Source organism: Protopterus annectens, chromosome 8.part0 (assembly GCF_019279795.1).
Source record: "Protopterus annectens isolate FY-2018-M chromosome 8.part0, PAN1.0, whole genome shotgun sequence".
Taxonomy (NCBI): Eukaryota; Metazoa; Chordata; order Ceratodontiformes; family Protopteridae; genus Protopterus; species Protopterus annectens.
Genome location: NC_056741.1, coordinates 1,351,390,618 through 1,351,400,315, shown reverse-complemented (window position 1 = coordinate 1,351,400,315; position 9,698 = coordinate 1,351,390,618). Strand labels below are relative to the sequence as shown.

Genomic DNA, 9,698 nt, shown 5'->3' with positions numbered 1-9,698 from the left:
GCTTAAAAACAACTGGAAATCTTTGTAGTCTATCACTGTAGCTGTACTTCTCCATTTTTTTCATCACAGAGGTTCATCACAATGCGACGAGGGTTCAAAGGTCATTTGGTTCACTTATTCATGCTGTTATGCTTGTGTATGAACTGCTGTGTTTGAAAACAAACTGCTCAACATTTGAGATCTTGTTCTGGTGAAGCTTTTATGGGTTTTGACGGCAATGTGCCTCTTGTGGTGAGTTTGATACTATTTATGTTTATGTCTTCAAGCACTCAAAATGTCATGGAAAACAGAAAGACAGAAAAAACAAATTAATAATTGTTTCAAGAGAGTTACTCTCATTTGGGAAATGAGAAGAGTGTGTATTCCCTTTCAAGAACTATCTCCCCTCTAGCTGCACAATATAATTTAAAAGTTCAACACCAGACTTTACTGATTACCAACAACATCTTTTTACTATATGTGACATTAAATGAAAGCTTATTGTCAGTAAAACATGGACTCCCTCCCCTACCACACAGTATTTGCATAACTAAAACATCTATTTACACTCCTCCTCCTCTCAAAACCCATAAAAAAGAAACAGTGTTGATGTCTCAATAGGGTTTATCACAGCTGAACACTTTATACTTTGTCTACCAAAAAATTCCTTTTTTTAATTAAAAGCAGTTTATATCATATTCAAAATTCTAGCCTCCCTTCTAACACTTTAAACTTATATTAAATCATTTCTATACCCTAAACAATAAATCTACTGTATAGTAAGCAGTAATGTTCTCATATATATACTTGTACTTTTAAATAATTTGAAAAAAAAAACATACATGTATGTATTTGTATTTATATAGGTATGATGTGAAATTTTTACCTTAGGGTTTGCTTGTTTGTTTCTTGTAGTTGACAGAAATTATGTTCATTGACAAATACTCAAAGTGGGTATTATCTAGTTTATTTTCCTTTTAAGATTTTTGTTGGTTTTGTCACTTGCAGGTATTTTACCATTAGTAACTTGTCTTTTTAAGCTTGGTAAAGAAAGATCCATTTCTTCCACTTTGTCTAGTAAGTTGTTTTTCTTCACAACATCTATTGCTTTTTCAAGGCTATTGAATGTTTTCAGTTCATCCGAAAGGATAATCTTGATTCTGGCTGGAAAAATAATCTGGGCTTTTATATCTGCTTTTTTTAGGTTTTTGATAAGGGGAATACATGCTTTCCTTTTTATTATAGTTGTAAATGTGTAGTCATTATCAAATCAAATGTTCCTTCCATTGACTTGAATTGGATTTCCCGACCAAGCAGATCTCAGTACTAAGTCTTTATCCTGTGCTGACAAGAATTTTACTATAACAGATCTCACTGAAGTTGAATTTTTTAAACTAGATGGATTCAATAGTGATCTGTGAGCCCTTTTCGATCTCAAATGATACAGATTCAAGAAGGTTTAGTATCTTGGGCAATGATTAATTTAAGAAGAGAATCATATTACTTCCTTCCATCTTTTCTGGGACTCAATATATTCTGATATTAATTCTTCTTGATCTTAATTCCGGGTCTTCCGTTTTTCTAATGGTAGGTTGTTTTGCTTTAGTGGGAAATTTATTTAGTTGTCTTTTTCCATTTGTCTTCCATCTATTTCATTTACAGATTCTTCTATGGCTGCTATTTGATCTGAGTGTTTTGTGATTATTTCTTTCAAGTCTTCAATTTGCTTCTTGCTTTCTTTTTTCATGTTTTTCATAATATTTTCCAAATTGTCCACTTTTAAAGATCCTGTATACTGGTAATTATAGTTTGAAGTTCTTTTTTCATGGAGCTGTCCTGAACAGAGGATTTTGAATGACTCATGGCTGTATCAATCTGTATTCAGCTGCAGGAATTCTGACAGGAAGTTTTTGAATAAAAATCCCTGGAAGTCTGAGTTTTTCTTCTAAGTAAATAATCCACAACATTAGGAGGAATAACTATGAGATGAAAGTTTCGATGTTTTTTTAAATAAAAACAAGAAAATCCTATCAGAAACAATTTTCACAGGCAGAGCAACAAGAAAGTGCTGTTATCACTCTGACATCCTGACCACGCCCCCTCAAAGCAAACATTCTTAACAGTACCAGTGGCCATTGCCCTGGAAGAAGTATCAGAGTCATACATGCAGCAAACAATGATTAGTGACCTGTTGCAATAGAATAAACTAAGTTATTTAAAGCAGATTTTTCTTCACAAGAAGAATCCGTAGACAAAACATTCCTCACACTTACATAATTTGCGACATATGAGTCTGACAATTCAAAATTCTAAAAAATCAAAGTTGCAGAAGAATACACTTTTATTTCATACCTAGCAATAATTTTCTCATCATTATTAGAAAGAGTAGGATTGGAACTAATACTTAGCAGCAGTGGAATCAACTAAGGCTATAGGTACTGGGTCAGGATTGGAAATAGTGTATAACAATTTAAAAGACTGAGGAAGTTTAGAAATCCTCCCAGCCTTTTTAGGGACAGTTGGCTGACTGTTAGGAAAACTGAAGGCAATAAGCCACACATCCTCTAAAGCAATCAGGATAGGAGGAATGAATGGGTTTAGGTTCTGGAAAATCCTTCTGTAACAACTCATAGTATTTTCTGAGGGACTGAAAAACCTCAATGTTCTCCCACTGGAACATTCTAGCAATAGTCTGGAAAAAGGACCCCCCACAGGGAGAATCAGATATTGAACTCTCCTCTGAGTCTGAATCAGAAATCTGAGAACAAATCTCTGAATCTCCCTCCTGTGTCTTCCTGTTCAGATTCAGAATCTTGAATCTCTTCAGGAAAAGATAATCCCTCTTTCTTTTATCAGAATCTACTTTACAAAAAAGATCAAAAGCCTGAATTAAACCCTGATCCAGTCCCAGTAAACTAGTCCTACCCAAAGAAGTTTGAGGTTGATATATGCTTGGTTGTCTGTTTCTTTTTGATAAGAAAAATGGGGCCAACAGTTTACTAATGGCAGCAGCTGCTTCCGCAGAGATGGGTAAAGCATTCTGACACAACAGGGAAACATTTCCTGTTCCCTCTCCCAGGACTGACAAGAGTGGCTCTCCCTTGCCCACTGAGGGGACTCCCAACAACCACAGAGGGTGTGTCTAACCTCCAGTCCATAGTGGCTGTAGGTGCTACACCAAAGGGATCCAAGGTAAAAAGTAAGTGGTATGAGGTACAATAAGTGGCTACAGCAGAGTCACCCATTTGCCGATGAGGCATATTACTAGCCTGCTGTGGTGGCAAGGGCTGTTTGTGTAACCTTTTCTTTTTGTGGCTAGAAGGAGGACCGATCATGGGACCGGAAGTCTGTTCCATGGTTAAGGTGAAAATGGTGCCTCTTTCCTGCAGAAGACAAGAAGCAAATGTCAGTAAAACCAGTAGTCACAAAAATTACTTATATGACAGAACACACACAGTAAAACACTTTAAAACACTATGGCAATCCCAGAATGGAAAAATAAGCACAATTCCTCCACAGAAAGTATGTATGTTTTCAGTTAGTTTACACTACTTTTAAACTGACAGAAATGAGCCCTCCATTTAAAAGAAATTACAGTCTTGGGACAGTCCACACTCCTAGCTTTAAAATAATGTTTTATTACTTTCCTCTTCAGGAAAGTTATACAGCATTAACAAATTTAAGAAAATGGAAGTTTTTTTTTCCCAAAGGGAACTTTATCTGCCCAGCCAAAAAAACACAAGCTGCCCATCGATCCTCAAAAGCCTCAGAGAAGAATATTCTTTGGTGGCAGTAAAGCTCTAAAGGACTTTGTGACCAAACTTATATTTTAGTCAGTTCAGCTTGGGCTACTTGACAGTTTGGGTGATTGTAAGTTGCTGTGAAGCTTTGGAAGCTGGAAGGCCATCATATTCTTGGCAGGATATAACCCATACTGCTAAGAGCACTGCAGCAGTAATCAATATGAAGAACATACTAATGTGATCATCCGGAACAGCTTAACTTTCACAGATGTTAAGACTGGACAACCTAAACAAATGTTTCCACTCATTCTTCTTGCTAAGAAAATCTGAAGTATTAACTCATTCATTCAAAGGGAGAAAGAATTAATTTCCATTCCAGCAATGCTGAGCAACACCACACTCAACAAAGGCTGTACCAAAGATCACAGGATCCTGGACCCCTGTGGAACATGCTGTGGACTTGTTCTGGGACAAAAACAAAAGTTACACACTCATAATAACAATGCATGTGTTACCTGTTTTCATCCTTCCTCAAAGACTGGACCTTTGGAACTGACCTTGGATCAGACTTCTGATGCTTTTCCAGACTTAAGATCCATGGCTCAGACTCCTCCCCTCATCTATAATCCCCTCCAAACCCTACATTACCTCCGATTGAGTTTGCCCCTAATTCATAATTACTAACGACTAATCACATATTATCCATATTAAAAAGAGAGTACTAACACAGAAAGTGGTAAGACACAATCAGGAAATATCTAAATCTGGAGTAGAGGAAGAGGTAAAATATCTTTAGGTATATCCTACAGGTCCATACCATAAGTCTATATAAATATTTTCCATGATAAGGAAAGGGGGATGGAGGGAGAGATGTTGAGGAAGGATGGAAATGGACAACACAGATGCATTGTTATGGCAAGTACATAATTTTTTATCTGATGATGTCCTTTTTGTTTGTTCCTCAATGATCGGGGCAGAGTCACCAGTAGCTTACAACCCACGGTGGTTATAATGGAAGGATATTCCAGAGAATGGCAGAGCCAAAAGATGCCTTATCCTTGGAGAAGATGTTCAATTCGTAATGAGCAATAAATGTATGAACATTGAAACATGAAGTTGTGGATAAGAAGGCAGAAGAAGTGGAAATGGATCTTGCTGAATGAGCATTGTGGGGGCTTCTATAAGGTTAAACCTTTATCCTTGTAAATATAAAAAATACAAACCAGTAAGCCACCTGGGTAAGGTTACTTTAAAACTGACTTACCCAACTTAGTCTTCAAAAATTAAACAAAAAGCTGATCATATCTTCAGAGTTTGCATTCTGTGGAGATAAAATTTGAGTTGTATCTGTACATCCAACAAATGTAACATGTACTCTCCCTTAATAGTGAAGTTTCAAAAGAATTCTGGCAAATTAATTGTTTGGTTAAGTACTGCCGCTAATACAACCATTGGTAAAGAGGGACTGGTTCACAGGGAAACTCCACCCTTGTGAAAATCAGATATGAAGGTTGGGAAGACAGAGCATGGAGATAGTCATCTGGCTAAAGTAATGGCGACTAGAAAAATGGTTTTCCAATACAAGAATTTTTGGTTTGGTCCACTTTGGCTGTTGGTTTAAAGGGAAACTATGTCAAAGCCTGTAAGAGTAGTCTAAATTCCCAAGAAGGAGTGGGATCCTTAATCAAAGGTCTAAGGAAGAATGTACCTTTGAGAAAGGTTTTACATGATATCAGAGATGCCAAGGTGGAATGATTTTCCCAATATGAAAATGTGAGATAGCTGCTAGTTGAACTTTGACTGAAGAATAACTTACTTCACTGTGGAAAACTGAGACCAGAAAAATGCAGGACTGCAGAAATGGGGGCTGAAAATGGGTCCAAATGTCTCTTTTTGGCTCAAACAGAAAACCTTTTTCATTTATATATATATTTCTTCCTACTTCAAGCCTTCTGGAAAGATGTGAGAATGTGTATAACGTAATAAAACCTGAACTGTCTAACCATCAGTGGCTATGGAGAACCCATGCTGTAAGCTTGAGGGCCTAAATGTTTGGGTGAGGCAGGCCAGATGGATGAGATAGGAGTTATGAAAGCTGATCCAGGACCTAAAGCAAGTGTACTAGATGAAGCCAGATAAAGGGGAACCAGACTTGAGTCCTGAATGGGGGAATGAGGATGACTTTGCTCTTCCTTTGATAGGATTTCTGTAGAAATTTAAGAATAAGGGGAATCAGCAGATAAGCATAAAGGAGACTGGGTGCCAATCGTGAAGCATACCATCTCTTGGTAACTCCTCCTCTGGAATTTTGGGGAAGGCAAATAGATTACAGAATGGCTTACCCCACTGATGAAAAATCTGCTCCGTCTCTAATGAATTGAGAGACCACTCATGAGCTAGTAGAATAGACCCACTCAGTTTATCCACCAAGATGCTGAATTTCCCCATTAAGTGCATTGCCATCAGAAAGTGGTTGGAAGAGATCAGCCATTGACACACAGTCATTTGCTTTTTGACACAGCATTAGGATCAGGTTTCCCCTTGATTATTTATGTACCAGACTACTCTGACATGACAGTCTGTATGGTAATCATTCCCAGAGGGAAAACATCCTGGAATGCCTGCAACACTAAGAGGACTGCTCTCATCTCTATGAAATTAATGTAAAGATTGGTCTCTGAGGGGGATCACATGCCTTGAAATGTCTTCCCCAAGTACTGCCCCCCCCATCTGGGAAGCATCTGTGGTCACTGTGGCCTTTGGTAAAGGCAAGGCAAAAGGACAGCCCTGTTGCACCTTTGGCTTTTGTACCTAACATGCTACATGCTTCTTGCACACATCGGTGATTCATATGGGGAAATTCATGAGTTGTCTTCTTATTGACCATTGTACTGCTAATATCCACTGGTATGTTCTCAAATTAAGTCTTGCTAAGGGAACTAGTGTTACTGAGGCGGCCACAGATCCTAGGAGTTATAAAATTAATCTGAGAAGGGGTTGAAAAGACAGGAGAGCTTGAATCTGCAATGCAGAGAGTCTTGACTGTGGTAGTCTTGTTATATGGGAGACAGTGTATATGTGAGCCCCTATAAACTTCAGGATTTGTGTGGGACAAAGATGAACTTTGTTGTAATTGACCATGGTATCCAGTTGGATGCAAAGATAAAGCAAGTAATCCCTGGCACCAAAGGGAAGATGCTGGGTGGGGGCAGTGACAAGCCAGTCAATGTAAGGAAATGCCAGAAATCCTGCCAATCAAGTGAGCTGCCACCACTGCTATGCATTTGGTGAATACCTAGGGAGCTGTGGCAAGACCTTAGGGCCTCGAGAAATTTCAACAGCGAAGTACTTTACTGTGGGCATTATATAGTAACACGAGCTGACATTCTATTGAAAACCTGATGAAATGGAAGTCCTACAAGTTAAGATTACTTCACCTTACAACAGCCTTCTCTGCTCCAGCAATGCCAGTTTGGTCGATCAGATTTACAGTTTGTCTAAAATGCTGAAGAGCTATGCAGAGCAGCTCTTGCAGAAATATCTGAACAGCCAAGGCTATCCATTTAACTGGTCAGGCTTCAATCCCAAACTGAAGCCAATTCCGGGACTGCCTGAGGCTGAGGAGCAAGTATTAGAAAACCTTAGTAAAACAGAATGTCTGCAGCAAGATTATATAGCCTGTGTGAGCATTTCTAAATTCCTTGCCGTTGTACTGGAAGACCAGAAGGACTTAAATCCACTGGATACTGACTTTCTTAAAAGGCTTACAGAAAGTCCTGCTCAGATACAAGGGATGACTTCCAATCTCAATGATATTATGACTGTTATGAGCATTCCCATTCCAGATGTGACATTACAATCTATTCAGTCTCCTTCCTCATCCTTTGATAAGAAGGTCTTTGGATACCAAGATTGCAAGACGTATTATGAACAGATGCTTTGGATGGAAAAAGAGTTTGCTCTGATGAACAGAAGCTAGCAAGCATTTAAACATAACAAGTAGCTGCAGTGGTATGGTGGTAGTGTTGTTACCTCACAGCAAGAGGTTCTCCCGTTCGATTCTTGGCGTGGCTTGGGAGTGCCTTCTGTGTGGAGTCTGCATGTCCTCTCCATGGTTGGGTAGTGTTCAAAAGACATGCTTGCGTAAATGGGCGTGCCTTTTGTTGAAGGTTAGGCGTTGAGCTGGCACCTCGGAGTTTCGTAAAAATCTACTGCCAATCATTAGTGGACTGGAGTTCCGCTGTGGCGACCCCTTACCGGGAAAAAGCCGAAAAGACAAACAAACAGACGGAGGTGACTTTTGCTGTAATAAAGCAGTTTTTATGATGAAGGAAAAAAATCTCCATTCCAAATGGGACTTCATAGAACTTCATATAAAATGTGCTTTGGGACAATATTTTTATGGACTGTTTTTTTTTTCAAGGCACTAAATAATCAGGAACACCAGTGAGTCCCCATTTATTTTATATTGCATAATTTTTGTCCTTCCAATTTTACTTTGTATTTAAAGTTTACCAAACCTGCAACTATATGCTTGAGTGGGAAGGTCAAAAATGATGATTCAGTGATATTTACATGATGGGCTAGGTGATGCTGCTATTTTCCATACTATTTTTACTGTGTTTACATTGACTGAAAAAGTCCAGTATTAATGGGTATAATTTTATGATAAGGCCCTCTACCTGTTACCACTTCTAAATCCTGTCTTTATCTGCAAATAGCACTTGCCACTGAATAGTAATGTGACAGAATTTTAATTTTTTAATAAAGTTTTATGCAACTAAAAAAAATAAAACAAACAAAAAAAGGGGTTGGGAGGGTGGCCTAATGGTTAAGACATTTACCTTATAAACACAAGGTGCAGGGTTTGAGTCTCACAAGGGATAATTGACTAGGCTTAAAATGGCTCATAAGGGCAGTTAGCTTAGTACTAACCTATGAATCTATAGAAGGATCTGAACTGAAAATGACTTTCTCACCCAGAAGCGACAAAACATCCTGGACTGCCTATTCATTTTGATGCAGTACTACAAATCCTGGAGGTTTATCAAGCACATCCAGGTGTCTTTCCACAACAGTGGAAGAATGGACTGAACTGTGATGGTTATTCACAAAAAGGCTCAAATGGCTTAGGTCCAAGACTGTCCTTTGGTGCCAACAAGAATCTCGAATATGTTGAGAACATTTGTTGGTCTGGTGGGACCTCCTGGATGACCCTTTTTTGTTAGCAGCTTTTGTATTTCTAAGGCTGCATCTTTTCTCTGATGGAGTGGCATGTTGGATAACTTTGTCACCCATGGAGGTGGATGAGAAAATGGAATGTAGTAGACTCTGGCAATAATCCTTTGTACCTGGACATCTTTGGTGATGGATGTCAAAGCCTTTGGGTGCATCAATAAGTGTCCCTTGACTGTCTCCAGAGAACAGCAGTCAAGCAACCCTTCAGGAGCATTGGTATGGTTTCTCAGAGAAGGGACCCCTGAAACCTTGGTTCTGCAGGCTTCCACTTCTTCAGGGGTGATGTCTACTGTTAGAGGTCCCCCCTCTGCAGTGGGGAGATCCATCTCAGGAGTAGTCCCAGGAAAAGCTCTGGGATTTTCAGAACCACACTTCCAGGAATCCAAAAGGAGGAAAAAGGTAATTTAGGGGAAGCAAACCATATTCCTACAGCAGACAGAGTTTTTCTATTTTGTTCACTCCTGGAAAGCATTTCCTTAATCTTTGGTCCAAAAAGGGTAAGTTCAACAAAGGTAGCATTGATGAATGACATCTTGAAAGGCACTGCAAAATCGCTTTGATGCATCAAGGCATGATGCCAAACCATAATGCCTAAATCTGTCAATGTAGAAAACACCCTCTGTTGTGTGGAAGATCAGATGCATGGAGGCACTGAAAATGGATTTGAGGGTGACCACCTGTGAAGACACAGCGTTGTTATCCTCAGCAGAGAAAGATTTGGGCAGAGACTTGAAAAGT

At 38.9% G+C, this 9,698-nt stretch overlaps 1 protein-coding gene across 1 annotated transcript; it reads left to right on the top strand.

Moving 5' to 3' along the window:
- The first annotated feature begins 7,128 nt into the window (after positions 1-7,128).
- On the top strand, positions 7,129-7,701 carry LOC122808482 (cardiotrophin-1-like). Its single transcript, XM_044079439.1, has one exon. The coding sequence runs from the start codon at positions 7,129-7,131 to the stop codon at positions 7,699-7,701; it is 573 nt and encodes a 190-aa protein (XP_043935374.1).
- Positions 7,702-9,698: the final 1,997 nt, after the last annotated feature.

Bases quoted from the DNA above. Each gene is read 5' to 3' on its own strand.
- LOC122808482 (XM_044079439.1), top strand. From the start codon at position 7,129: ATGGAAGTCCTACAAGTTAAGATTACTTCACCTTACAACAGCCTTCTC.